Source organism: Boleophthalmus pectinirostris, unplaced genomic scaffold, assembly GCF_026225935.1.
Source record: "Boleophthalmus pectinirostris isolate CB_2022bp ecotype Guang Dong unplaced genomic scaffold, ASM2622593v1 HiC_scaffold_4, whole genome shotgun sequence".
Lineage (NCBI taxonomy): Eukaryota > Metazoa > Chordata > Actinopteri > Gobiiformes > Gobiidae > Boleophthalmus > Boleophthalmus pectinirostris.
In genome coordinates, this window is record NW_026571353.1 from 30,935,851 (window position 1) to 30,951,039 (window position 15,189).

Below are 15,189 nucleotides of genomic sequence, written 5' to 3' on the forward strand. Positions count from 1 at the left end.
AGAATTCTCGCTTAAAAAGTTAGCCAGAGCTCACATGGCTGCTAACTTGATGTTCATTCACGGTTTGGGGTTTTGATTGACAGCGGGAGAGTGAAGATAGCTATCTAAAGTGACGAACAAAAACATATAAGGCTTGTTCGAAGAAGGTGTTCAAAATGGCTTCTTCTTTCTACCTTCAGACACCTTTCACCGATGACCGACTTCGAAATTTTCATCCAAACCTTTAACGAAAATGCGTGACGTAATGGTGCAAAACAGACAAATTAAGCACTAGTTTTGAAATTTCCCAAAGTTCGCTTCAAGAAAAAAAAGGAACATTTAAGACAATTCCAAACAATGTCATTTTTTTCCCCACCAAAACACATTCCACAAACTCAAATCTTTTCGGAAATCAATAAAAGACATAGAATAAGCAGAAGGTTCATTTTTTTCTTCTTAAAGTAGTTTTTTTTTTTTCTTTTTTATAATTCCTTTTAACGATTCCCCGGGAGATACCTGGAAAAGCCAAGAGCACAGTACGCATGAGAAAAAGTCAGCTCTGGAATACAATCAAACTTATAGGTCTGTCTGTGCACTGGTACATGGTACAGTGCGGTGACGTTTACCAGGTTTTCGTAAGGAGGAAAACAGTTGTAGGCCTTTGCACCAAAATGGCAGAGAACGTGTGGACAGTGTCTCTTCGTAGCACTGTTATGGCGTATAGTAGAGGTGCAACTGCGAGTTCGTCTGTGACCCAAGCCGCCGTTCTGGAGCTGTACTCGAATCCGTACACAGGCCTATAAGACTGCTTGGTGCACTGTTAAAATGCTGGAGCTCCTTTGGATTGTTCACATAGAGGCCACTGAGCAGAGGCAGCCCTGGAGTTTAACCAACAACCTGGTGTTGGATTTTAAGGTCATCATATCGTCTTTGCGCACGTGGCAGTCCTCAAGTCATAAAAAGGAACGATAATGAAATAAAAACTAAAAAAGGAAAACTAAAAAGAGTTACACACATCCCCCAAAAGAATCACGGACAACCACAACGACGACATCAACAAAGCAAAGATCGAAACCTGCTTCAGCTACATGGCAAAAATGTGTGGATCAACATGTGTAAATGACTTCAAATCTGAAAACCAATCTTGATTTAAGCAGTTTTGAGAAGTTTTATTTCCTTATTAGACTCAGATTATTAGACTTGTTTTAAAGGTGCATGCTTTGTCCAGAATGTTCCAGAGTATATCATTAAAAGTATCCATCTCCGTGGCCCGGGGCCCAAATTTGGCCAACAAGTTCATATCAAATATGGTTGGCCCGCCGGCTACAGATAGGCTATAGAGACATTATTTATTTAAAATGTTGTTATTATTTTATATTATGCTTAGAGAAAACATGCAGATGTTGTTGAAATTTTTCAATAAATATTTAGTTTGGCCCACGACATAGTCACAGTTTTTAATGTTGACACTCTGTGAATTTGAGTTTGACACCCCTGATTTAAAAGAATAACCTCTCCCTGGAGACAAGAAGGTGGCTGACCCACTACTCAAAATAGTACCTAGTGTATCTTGGTTGTGGCTGCTTTCAAGGTGTTTTTTCATTATTCGCCAGGAACTTTTCCATTGTTTTTATAGGAACAAACCAAACACTGTGAAATGAAAGGCTTTTTACACTGGCCTTGTTGCATCTACCCACATTACCTTGAGTGAAGTGACCATAATAATCATCTTGTCAGATCTCAGGAGCTAAGCAGGGCCTGGTTAGTACTTGGATAGGAGACCGCTGGGGATTCCAGGTGGCACAGTGAGGAGGGGGGGGCACAATAATAGTGTTAATAGTGTTTCGAACTGCTAGGTAATTTAGCTTGAAAAGAGCCAAGAATCTCTCAAATCACAGCAAATGATCTAAGAGAATTTTATAAACCTAAATTCTTCAGACTACCAAAGAAAAGACTGATATTCAGATTTCAAGTCCCTTTTCCTCAGGTAGACAACACATTTTTGCCATGCAGGACCACCTCACTCATCACCCCGTCCTAATCTCAAAATAGACTTGTTATAGATTTGTTATGTACAGAGACTACACCTCAAACCTCCCCTCTCTTCTGCTGAATCTCGCCTCTTTAAATGGAGGTGCCCCTGTCCGGATCGTTGCCATATCCGAAGTTGGGCCCGGGTCCGGTCGGCTGGTAGGGAATGGAGGACATTGTTTTGATCGGACTCCGGAAAAACCCACCATTTGGAGCCCTCTGCCTGAACGGCCCAGTCCGGTGGTCCTGCAGTCCGCCCCCGCCACTTCCCCCGAACCCAGCGGAAAACCCGGCAGCGGCTTTGGCGGACAGGCTTCGGCTCAGCGTCTGGATCTGTTCTGGGATGAAGGTCGTCGTGGTGATGTGGGTGTTACGGAAGTCGCTGATCTGCTCTAGGGCTTGGCGAGCGGCCGGGAGGGCATCCATGTCGAGAGGCGTTAGGTCAACGGAAGAGGTGGAGAACTGCTTGTGGGGGCTGTCGTCCTCGGTGCACAGGCTGTTAACGCGCCGGTGTAGGTGCTCCAAGTCGATCTCCTTATCGTCCTGCAGGGGGCGAGAGGGAGGAGGAAACAGGGTGGGGGAGTGGAGCGTGGAAGGTTGGTGGATGCGTACGAGATTGATGTTTAAGTGGTGGAAATAGTCAAAAGTAAAATTATAATATGCAAAAGTTGATTGAATGTTCAAAAAAGTAATTTGGTAAGATGGCAGAAAGGTTAATAATGTAAATTGAATCGAGTGCAAATGAAAAAAGTTGGTGGATTTAAGGAGAAATATGATAAAAATATGGTTTAAAGTGTGATATAAAAAGGCAATGATTACGTAGGGAGCAGGAAGTTGATAATTGTGGAAAGCCAAATATCCAAAATTGGGATTCGTATGTCAAAGTAACAGTGGAGAGGTCAAATTTGGTTGATTGGTTTAGTGAAAAAAATATGTTTGTGGATTATTGCATGTTTAAAAAGCAATTTTCATGAGAAAGATTTGATGAATTTGAAATTGGGGAGGTAAACGTTAAATTGAAATCCAATATGGAAGTTATCAAAAATATGATACCAAAGAAAATAATTTGCGTTTGTATTGAATCGAATACAAAATCATGATAAAGGAAGAGAAGTGGTTTAAAATAAATGAAAATAGGAGAAAGCAGAGGAAGTCAGTGAGTGAATCCGAGTCGAAAATGTTGAGCGTGACAACATAATGCAAGTGACCCAGTGCATGAAGAATTGCATAATAATTTGCATTAGTGATGGGAGGAGAGGAAGAGGAGAGGAGGAAGAGGAGGAGGAGGAGGAAGAGGTGAGGGTTGGGAGGAGATGGGGGGAGGGATAGAGAAGCACACTATGAGAAGTGGTCAGAAATAGAGAATTATACACAAACTTATCAGGACTTTAAGGGAGCAGCTTAAGTGGACTACAGGAGCAAAAACGTGCAAGTGTCAAACATCTTATCAACTACTACGAATACAGAAGAACTTACTTTAAAGATTCACTCTGTAACTTTTCTGGTAGAAGCTATGCCATTCAGATATATGAAGATGTTATAGCTTTGCCTGGGATGTTACGCAGTGTGGCATTAAACGTATTTAGGTGGGATCCGTGGAAAGGCGACCCCACTCACGGCCAGAACGATGATTTTTAAGCAATAAAAACACGTACAATCGAGTCAGGATGCAAATGCAAGATAGATAAGTTGAATGCCATACTGCGAAACTCGGCAAAGCGATACCCAATCTCCACGGAGACAAGCAGGTAGCAGAAAAGTTGCACAGCGCACCTTTAAAATAACCGCTTAATTCTTTAATCCATCCGGCGTTCATGCCAAGAATTCACAGTGAGATCTCAAACATCTCGTTTTCATGTGAATCAACAGCGGCCAGATGTAAACTCTTACTTAAATCATTATAACATAACATTCAACAGATTTAAGCTACTGAAAGGAAACTTAAAGAATACACTTCTACACATTTAATATCTTAGCTTAAATTACAGTATGGGTGATTGTCAGTTGAAGGTGGTCCATGCTAGTACATACAAGGGTGCAAAAAGGCAAAATCGGGTGCTCGTTTCGTCTAAGAGTGAGATCTTAAAGGGGCAAAGTTGTGGACAGTTGGTGCACATACACACTTAAAGGGGGCAGTGTGCTTCTCGGGGGTGCGGAGACCGAAAAGTGGAGGAGGGGAGCGTGGTCGTTTCGGGGTTTAGGACAGGCAAGGACACACGGGGATATCTGAAGGGCTTTGGGGGTTTTTGGTTTTGTTACTGACCGTGTCCATTGGTTTTTGCAGGTACCTCTGGCCCTAGTTGTGTATGCGGCTGAGTGGCACAAAGGGAGAGCAGTAGCGGCCCCTGGTGGTTATCTAAAGAAGTGACAACATTGGGGGGAAAGGAGGACGGAAGGCAGGAATTGGCTGTTTCTGCTATTTACTACCACTACAACTATTACTACTATCATACACACTTTGTTGAGAGAAATGAGGTGAGACAGATTGATTTCTAGGCAAACAGAGTGAGAAGGGGGGAGGGGTGCGAAGAAGCTGGCTGCCTTAACTTATTTTCATAATGTGTAACTATCAATAAAGCTACTCTTAATAAAAAATATGTTAATTTCTAATAGATTTCTGCAGTTTAATATACACTGACCTGTAAAAGCTTTTCAAAATAAAGCACAATATTGTTAAACATGAATATAACCTATTCAAAACTGTACATTACAATGCTTAGTTTGCCTTTAAACAGAGAGACAGTGCCCTCTTGTGGCGTAAAGGCAGCATTGCACTTAATCTCTAAAAGGTGAATATAACTAACCTTTCTTAAGTGTTCTGTAACTGTACAATACAATGCTTGGTTTGCCTTTAAACAGAGGGACACTGCCCTCTTGTGGCGTCAAGGCAGAACTGCAAATAAGTTTACATCTAAAAAGGTGCATTTGCTTCTAGTGCAGATTGGGCAGTGGCTACACAAGTTCGACTCCTACCATTTATGAAGTATTTGTCATCTATTTTCTAATGAATTACTAACCAAAGCAAGTATTTTTCGAATCTTCTACTGAATGTATAACCTTGGGGTGGGGGGCGAGGTGGTGAAGGTGCTCATTCTCATTTTGGGCGCGATCTCGGGGGGGTTGGTGGGCTCGTAGGAGTGCTGTACGATAAGTGCGCAGGGTATATCGCAGCAGGCGGGGGGCTGGTAGCGAGAGGGGACGGAGCCGGCGGTGTTGCCCGTGACGGACGGATTCTGTGTAGGGCCGCCCAAGCCTAGCGGGTGCTCATTGGGCGTATGGGCGCACGGTTCGCTCTGCCGCACAGTCGGACCGTCAACCTGGTTCTAAAATGGATTCAAGTTTGGTATAAAGAAGATGGATAAACATATGGAAGTGCATGCATGGTTTTTGAAAGCAACCAGCCAATAAAATAATAAAGCAATAATAAATGGATGTTTTATGAGAGATGGGGTAAAGAGGAGGGGGGACAGACAGGTGGGGTGAGTGAGAAGAGAGACATGGAAGTCAGTCAGCGGCACACACAGTTCAAGCATAGGTAGCCATTTTGTGCCTTCATAGACACACAATCAAGTACCTGAAAAAGGGGAGATGTTTTAAAGGCATTTTCTATTGCTCTTTCTCCCTCAAAACAGAGTACTTATCTACAAAAACAAAACAAAGTCGCTATAAGCCACAGTGACACAAACTTTGAAGTAGGGTTAGCGCAAGAAGGCAGGTACTTCTGACACATTTTCCATACGTTATACCTGCTCTTCGCACGCTAAAGCTACTTAATATAAAGACCAAACCACAAGAGTTACGAATATGAAAAAGTTCTGACCAGAAATTTTCACGTTTTGGTCGTTTGTGTTGCCATGGCAGAACTCTCTCATATTGACTATTGAAAACATCCATAGACATGTACTTGATGACATAAACAACTGTGGGAATTAGAACTGTAAAACCAGGTTAAAGATGCACACTGTCACTTTTCCAGTGGAGTATCCATGGAGATGATAGTTTTGTCCAATATGTTTCACAATAAGACAAAAATACAGGTCGCATTTCTTACAGAAGAGAGACCGTCCACAGTATAAACGCCTTTCAAGGTACTTAAAAAAAAAAAAAAAGTTATTAAAACACCTGTAATTGAATAAATGAACTTCAAATAAGTTTAATGTCATACTGCGGAACATTATACTGCCCTACAAAGGCAAAAAACCTTAACTCGCCAGTGTGTGAAACTGAGAAAAATGACTTCAAAGTTTCTGTTTTGTCTAGACAAAAGTATAATAGGTACGGCGGTAAGTAGTTTCTAGTTTTTTGTGAAAAATATTGAGCTCAATATTGACCTTTGACTCTTATTTGTCAGTTCCTGTGCTCTGCCTTTGTATCATGAGCCAAAAATAAGGAGTTGTGCAAAGACAAGAGGCAAAAACTGACAGACTTCCATTTATTATAAGAAAAATACCTCACCAAGGTCGAGTCATCATGGTGTTTGTTTGAAATGATATAGGAGAGCTTTGGATTTCCTGTTTAGTGCTGATCAGGATCATGTGGCAATACACAGTTCAACAGTTTGACAGACACGTTTTGCAGTATAGTACGTAAAGTATGAATAAATGCACAAAATATTTTTTAATATTTAAGTATAACTGAATACAAAGGTATATGTATTTAATGTGTTAAGACCGTGTGCCAAGGCCGCAACAAAAAGGAGGCGAGAAGTTGGATTTTAAAGTGAAATATATGTTTTAACTAAATCACAAACAAAACATACACTATTACTGAGTTTTGCCTTTGCACGACTCCTTATTTTTGACTCATGACACAAAGGCAGAGTACAGGAACTGACAAATAAGGGTCACAGATCAATTATAAGCTCAATATTTTTCACAATATTCACTCACATGATAAAAGAGGTCTCAAGTACCCCCAAAAATTACATTAACTCATTTTTGACCAAACGTGATGTTACAGCGTTCTGCCTTTGTAGGACAGTATAGGCAAAACAATCTCCATTAACACACACAGGTGATGGACCCTCTGCTAAAAAGTTACATAGTGCATCTTTAAGAGAAAAGCTTTGTTACTATCATTATTACACTTGCAATTTTACAAGCAGCTTTATTTTTTTATGTTTAGAGTGAATTTATAGTGATATCAGGTTTATTAAATATATTATATGTTTTTAAATCCATGTTATTAAATCCTTATTATTGTTTTTACTGAACAATAAAAACACAAAGACCTAAATAATCCCCTTATATTAAAAAAATGTCTGTTCCAATCGCTTCTCATATTGATCAACAAAAGCAGTGTGTCATTTTAATAGGCTAATGCTAATGCTAATATCTAGCCTTTAGCTCAACATTTGTAGCATTGACAAATTGCTAAATGGCTAAAATGGCTACACATTTAGCAGCAATTATGCCTTTTCTGATACCTTAACAAGAAGTATGATCCGGTGCGTCTGTCTATACAAGCTATCTAGGCTAAAATTCATGTTAAAATGGATTCAGTCTCGCAATAATTCACCGTTTAAAGCTGCGTGTCAATCAATGTATTGTAACCATGCGCTAATGGCTAATGGCGCTAAATGCTACCCAGGGTAACATCAGCAAATCGAGCGAGGCTAAAATGGGTACGCTTAAGCAATGATCCATGCAATGTGGTAATTATAAAAGCGGGAGGGTGATCGCAAAGCTCTGTGTTGCCAAATAAGGAGCGTGGATTTTATTATTATTTTTTATTATATTAATGAATAAAAATACATAGCGCTAATGGGATAGCATGTTTACAATAACTGCCACTTTCATATTTGGGGATTAGCGGTTTTAAAAAGATTACATTTGTGGCTTTATTTTTGTGTATGTGTGTGATGTATTGAAAATAAAATTTTCAAAACAGCACTACAAAATTGTATAATCGCCATGGAGATTTTGGATGCAGCCATGTTGTTGTCCATGTGAATGTAAATGTGTATAATTTAATAAACAAACAGCTAACATCAACATGCAAGCTCACATTAAAATACAACTATTCCACAAAGCACAGATCTGCTACCCATGGGTTTCAGAATAATGACAGATGCTTAGGGCTGTTGTCGTAGCGATTAACTATGAATTTATTTATTTTTGTTGCATATAACAGAAATCTGAAACCCATAAATACAGCAACAAGGCATGTAACAATTCTATCAGTTATTAGCATAGATAGCATTGTTATTAATATTAATATAAGTCTTAAGGAACTAAAATGTTTTGTTTTGTTGCATGGTAAAAGCAATTAGAGGAACTACATAGACCATGATGCTTTGCTCCAGTGCAGCTAACATGAAGTGCTTAAAAGTTATTTTACGAAATATGTAAACTAGGTTGTTAAAGGTACAGTGTGTAACTTTCTACCTGCAAGATTCCATGGAAATTTAAAGTTAAAATCATACTTTGGAACAATTTCCATGGATATAGATACGTTTAATGCAATACTGTGGAAAATTACAGCCAAAGCAACAACATTTCCATGGAAACAAGCAGTAACAGGCCATCGTCCAGGCCAAATAAGAGTCAGGTTTGTGGAGAAGCAAGCATCCTCAGAGTAAGAATGCATATTTTTCAGTGCAATAAATTATTATTTTTGACTATTTTTGGCTAAAAAAGTTACACAGTGTGGCTTTAAAGGTAATTATTTGAAAGTTACCACTTCTAAAATACACAGAGTCTTCCAAGAAAATTGCAATTTAAGATGTATTGTGTGACTTTTCTGGTGGAGGACCAAAATGCTTTGGTTCGTGAAGATGTTATTGCTTTGTCTGGAATGTTTCGCGGTATGGCATTAAACCTTTCTATCTTCATCAAGACCAAACGAAGCCAAGTTACATGTCAGATCTGCAGAGTGGCAACCCGGTCAGAATACCTGTTTTTCTAGGTATTTTGGAGCATTAAACCCACCTGTAACTGAATAAATGTCATACTGTGGAACATTCCTGACAGAGCAACGACATATCCATAAAAACAAGCAGGTGACTGACCGACCCTCCTCCCAAAAACTTACACAATGCGCCTTTAATACTGTACATGACCTAACAAACTTGATAAAATGTTGTTATTGTTACATCTCAAAAAAACACCAAACACTTGCACACATAATATGAATATGTAATCACAAACGTACACAGAATACAAATACACGTCTTTAAAAATGTATCACAAAAGAGTGTAAGCAGCAAGAGGGCGGATTGGAGCTGTTATGAGTACAGATTGTGCATTGGTGCGTCATAATTGGCCTGCAACAGTCTCAGCGTTCACTTTGATGGATGAAGCTAGTTTTGATTTATGCCCGTCTTTAGGCCGTGCGGTGGAAGTGAAACCATTTTACCAGGAGTGGGTGGGCACGAGTGGTTAAGCTGGTGATGACTTATTTCCTTAGTGCCGTAGGTGAAAGGAAAATGGGGAAAAAAAATAAATAAATAAATAAAAATGTGAAGATTAATAAAGCATGTCCAAGACTAAAGCAACACACGTTTGTTAAAGGTGCACTGTGTGACTTTTTGGTTGGGTTTGGTTCCATCTTTTTGGTTTGGTTTGGTCCCGTCATCTGCTTGTTTCTATGGATATGTCATTGCTCTGCCTGGAATGTTCCACAGTATGACATTTAAACTTTTTTATTACATTTTTATTACACAGTATTTCTGACCTTACATTTGTCTCAATTACAGTGAAATATTTTTACTGTGAAAAGCATTTAACAAAATACCTAGAAAAGCATTTGACAGCATTTGACATCTTTAACTTAAGAAGCAAGTTTACATACATTTAAGAATAAAGCAATATCATTTGAATCAAGTTGATCGCACGTGTTACCTGATAATGGGTGAGAATATTTAAAGGTGCAATGTGTAACTTTCCTGTTGGAGGGTAAACCAGTTGCTTGTTTCCATGGAGATGTCTTTGTTTTGCCTGGGATTTTCTACAGCACAGCATTGAACGTATCGATTTCCTAAGAAACAAGCGAGTGACACTGCAAGGCCAAGTTACAGGGCAGATCTGTGGAGAGGCTACACTGACAATGAGGCGGCATGGTTTTAAGGTATTTTTGAGCAATAAAAATACCTGTAATTCAAGCCACATAAGACAAATACAGTATTTTTCAGACTATAAGGCACACTTAAAATGCTTTTATTTTCTCAAAAATCGACAGTGCGCTTTATGTATTAATTCAGGTTGTGCTTACTGACCTTGAACTGATTTTCTGTGGTACACGGCGCTCAAAAATCTGTCAAAATGTTTTAGTATGACTTTGGTAAGCTACGAAGCCACACCGCTTGATGGATAGTTTCGCTTCTGTAAATCATAAACAAATGTGCGCAAAGCTGCTGTATTTGTGTCCTGATTGTAGGAAATAAAAAAACAAACTTAAATTATCCACCCACTTTCACATTCATAATACACATTCACCAAGACAGGGAGATAACGCCGGGTAAATTATTTGATCTGCCAATGGATCTGCCAATGGATTGTGAATTCCTGGGCAGTTTCAAGTGTCGTCCGTTTGTTTTGGTTAATGCGCCTCATAATCCGGTGCGCCTTATGTATGAAAATAAATGAGAGAATTCAACATTATTGATATTGAGTCTTATAATCCGGTGCAAATATGGTATGCTTTATGGTATACTGAGGAACATTCCAGGCAAAGCAGCAGCATCTCCATGGAGACACTTGGTGGTGTACGCTCTATTTGAAAAGTTGAAATGAGCACCATTAAGATGTGTTTTGAAGAACGAACAAATATAAGAAAAAGCTATTTGTCGATACATTTGATTGAGTTGAAATTTTTCAACAGGTTTTCGGCACAACTTGTGAGAGACTTGGACATTGCAATTTGCAAATATGTGAATTAAATTATAGGTATTGTTCATGCATAACTTAAAGAGAACTGAGTTTTAAGACAAAAACAAGTAGACTATATTAACAATTTAACAAACGTCACATGAAAATATGTTTGAAATTTGAAACATTCATCCAATTTTATTAACAAAAATTTCTTCTAATCAAAATAACACAATACAGACTGGACTTTCACTGTTCATTTTGACTATTTGACTCATACATATTTTAAGGCTATGGGTAGCAGTGGCACAGTGGTTAAAGCACCCACCCACAAACTAAAAGGTTGGTGCTCTGATCCCAGTTTTAACCAGTGCATTCTATGTTTGTGTCTTAAGACTCTTATAAGTATCTTGGAACACTGTTTGATTCTAAATTGAGCTTTGACCATAATTGTTCTGCTGTGTGTAAAAGTGGCCACCAACACTTTCAGTGTCTGAGGAAGTTGTCCTTCTACCATAGATAGATAGATGATGATGACACTGTTCTTAGCAGTTTTAACTTTTTCATTGGTCTCGTGGTTTGAGAGTGTCTCTGTGAAAAACAAGAACTCCCTGAATCAGTTGGTTAAATGGGCGATTAAGGTGATTGTCAGTCCTCAGAGCAGCCTGGACTTCCTGTACTCAAGACAGTTACAGAGGATGTCTCAGAGTATTTTAAAAGATGTGCAACATCCACTAAACTCAGAGTTTCAGCTGCTTCTCTCTGGTCAGAAGCTTTTAGCCCCAAGATCTAGAATGAATTGTTTTAAAAGGAGCATCGTTCCAGCTGCTATTGCCCTTATGAATACATTGTAATCTATTTATCTATCAATTTTAGTACCTTGTTTTGGAAAACTGTGTGTGTTTTTTATATATTTAATATTTATTGTAATCCTAGCCAAGCTTAGATGAATTCATTTTTTTTGATTACATTAAATTATTTTTGGAACAAAGGCATTCTGCACTGGAGCACTGGAGCACTTCTGTAACTGTGTTTTTAAACAAGTTTATTGTACATAATGTGGATGAATAAAATGTGAAAAGTGAGACCAGCCTCTCATATCTGCAAAACAAATTTACCTACGGGTATGAATAAAGTGTCCAAATCTAACGTAACTTAAAGTAATGAAGTACTTCCCCCACTGATTAAAAGTACTGCATTCCATTGTGTCTTTGAGCAAGACAGACCCACTCGCTTCTGTATCTTGTGATCAGTGACTGACGCAATGTTTTTCTTACGTCCTAACTGAAGCCCTACGAGGAGCTGTCGCAGTTTGGAGCTATAAACAATAAATTGAATATGAAGTGAGCTTGAAATTCACATCCATTTTTAATCTAAAGCGGCAATGTAAGAAACCAGCCCTCCTGCACATAATAAAACCCATAACAAAAAGTTATTATCACAGATTGTTTTACAACTATGGACATTTGTAATCGCCATAAAAAATGCAATACCCACATTTGTATTCCTTGTAATATTATAAAACAAGCTTTATAGACCTAGACCTAAACACTAAACTCCACATTTGAACATTAAGCCTTAGAAAAGCGTGTGCACTGTTGCCGTGACAGCAAGGGGCCGTGGTGTAGTTCATTTAAAGTGACAGATAGCACAGTGTGAAGAGAAGTTAATTACATGCTTTCTGCTTTGCTCCCCTTTATTCATTTAACTCAGATGACGGTAAAGGCACCAGACGGACTCGGATGGCCATGACTAAGGCCAAATTGTGCGCAGAGGCAGAGTTTTCCCCACTCGATAAATTGTAACATCTGCAATTTGTCTAATTAGCAGCTCTGAGGCCGACTGGTATTTGTCTCGTGTTCTCTGGTGAGTTTGGATGCGACGCAGTGGGGCTGTGGATGCGCTCTGCTCTATTCCAAGCGTCTATTTCTGCAAATACAAGCTCCTTAGACCATTCAGTACGGAGGAAATTTTGTCACTATTTTCTGTCACTAATATAGTTATAGGAGATATACTGTGTTATTTATTTATTTATTTGTTTTGGATACAACATTCACTGCTATCAAATGATCAATATTTTGGTTTTGGTTTGCCCATTCGTCTGGATTCTCATGATATCTGTATCTGTTAGCTTTAAGGTTAATTGGGAAGGGGGATCAATCTCGTCACAGCATTGAGGTTTGTCTAGAAGCCAAAGACGAAGCGCCCAAACAAACCAAAACAAACATGGCGACGGCAACAGACATACTTCAGCCGATTTTAGCATTAGTGCAGATTTTGTTTGTGAAAAATGTGCAGAGCTTTGTGCATTTGTGGACAGGGAATATCTGTGCTTTTCTTACAACTGGATTTAACAAAAGTTTGATTTTATGGCTTCTTCCGCTGTTGTGATGCGTCGATCAATCAGATTCAAATAATTGTCATGATGCTCCATTTTCCCAATCGCTTTCAGAGCCGTTCCAGATTAATAATGTCTAAAATTCAGTTCATAGTGCTACATATATCAATTTGGTGTGAAACAGGTTATTATGACTCTGCAAAGTCTAATCTGCTAGTTTTAAAGAGCTAGAATAAAACCATTTTGTATTTGTACAACCACAAAACTGTGGGTGTGAGTGACAGTTGGATTAACCAATCAGAGAAACGCATTGTCTCTCCATATCAAAACAAAGATGGTATAAAGGCAAGTATAAAAGAAAAGAGCAAAAAAATCACATGTAACCGTAACCTTAATGAATGCGTTTTAACTGTAGCCTAAAAATTACAACTAAGTCTATTCGACCACAACTTTTCATTCTATAATTATTACACAAGTTATTACTATTAGAACTATTTTAAAGTGGTAATCGTATTACTTGTATGACATTTCTGATCTGCTTCTCTCTAAAAATAGGTCACGTTGTAGAGGCTTCTTGACCTCCTCTGCAAAGCCAACCAGGAAGACGTTTGGAAACATGCGATGACAACTTCCGGCGGGCTCTGTCTAACAAAATCTAACAAAAATTAGAAAATGCCCCAGTTTTATTCACCTCCATGTCATTGTAGTGTTCCGTTATGTTCGGCTAATCAACATTTACAACCATACCTCAGTTTTCATCATTTCCCCACTGACACACGACTCCGAGCGCAACGGGTACATGCGATTAGAAGAGATGAGGGTGACAAATTCAAGATGATTCCAAACAGCACATACGAATGCAGTCTTCATTTTACCGCTGATCACGTTCACTTTACTGGGTTTGATCACAGTCGGTCGGTGAACCCAGTGTCGGGAACTACACCTAAAGTTGTCATCGCATGTTTACAAAAGTCTTGATGGTTTGTGACATAAGCGTGAACAGAGCCTATTCACAGTAAGGACGGATTTTCCATGTTTTAGTGCAATAAAAACAACCAAAATGAAATGTATTTTTTCTGTATTTTTGGTCAAAAATTACGGACTGTGGCTGTACCATCCCATCTACTATAGCGATTACGTAAATAATTAGGCCAATGTGTTCAATGACAAAGTTCCCTGTTGTTCTTCTATGGTTCAGTGCACACATGTTGTTTGAAGAGCACGCCCCCTACAGTGTGAGCAGCTGGTCGGAGCAGGTCAGTGTCCATCGACAGTTGAACTTTGGGGTTTTGTTGTTTGGGGTCAAGTATCAAACAGGGCCATGGCTGACTGACCTCCACACGCCCGGCAGGACACTTTTTAATGACCAATCGTTACTTTGGACTTCACTTTCCAGCAATAATGAGCCTTTGAAAATGCAAGAGAAATGTGTAAAATTGCATGCTGTTGTGTCACTGAGCAAGACACTTCAAAATAAATGTCTGATTTCAAGGGAATTAACATCTGGCATAACACAAATCTTTGAACGTGGAAACCTTGACTGAGAACAAAATAAGACAGAATATAGAAAAAACTGAAGGTGACAGTGACTCGCCAAAATGAAGAGATTTGTCATTGTGTCATTAAGCAAGACACTTCTCCCTCTTTGCCTATTATGAATGTGGTGTGCGTGAGTGATCGGTGGTGGTCAGAGATGCTTAGTTTCTAGTTTGATAATACACATTTTCTTTTCAAGCAATGTAAGAAACCAGCACTCCCGATCTTAATAAAACACATTAGAAAAGCTATTATCAGAGATTGTTTTATGGTTATGGACATTTGTAATGGCACTAAAAAATTCAGTACCCACAGTCGTATTCCTTGTAATGTTATAAAACAAGCTTTATAGACCTTGACATCACTAAATCCTACATTCAAACATTAATTCTTACAAAACTGTGCTCAGACTTTTCCCTTCTGGCCTATTATGAATGAGGTGTGTGCGTTGGAGTGTCGGTGGTGATTGAAGGATCTGATGGTGCAGATTGGCAGCCT

At 38.9% G+C, this 15,189-nt stretch overlaps 1 protein-coding gene across 1 annotated transcript in view; it reads right to left on the reverse strand.

The window, feature by feature from the left end:
- Nucleotides 1-2,103: 2,103 nt before the first annotated feature.
- The window catches only part of grid2 (glutamate receptor, ionotropic, delta 2), a 1,594,008-nt gene continuing 1,580,922 nt past the window's right edge, over nucleotides 2,104-15,189 (reverse strand). Inside the window, exon 16 of the mRNA XM_055161426.1 lies at nucleotides 2,104-2,553. Within this exon, the coding sequence (XP_055017401.1) occupies nucleotides 2,104-2,553 (450 nt within the window). The remainder of the gene's footprint in view (nucleotides 2,554-15,189) is intronic.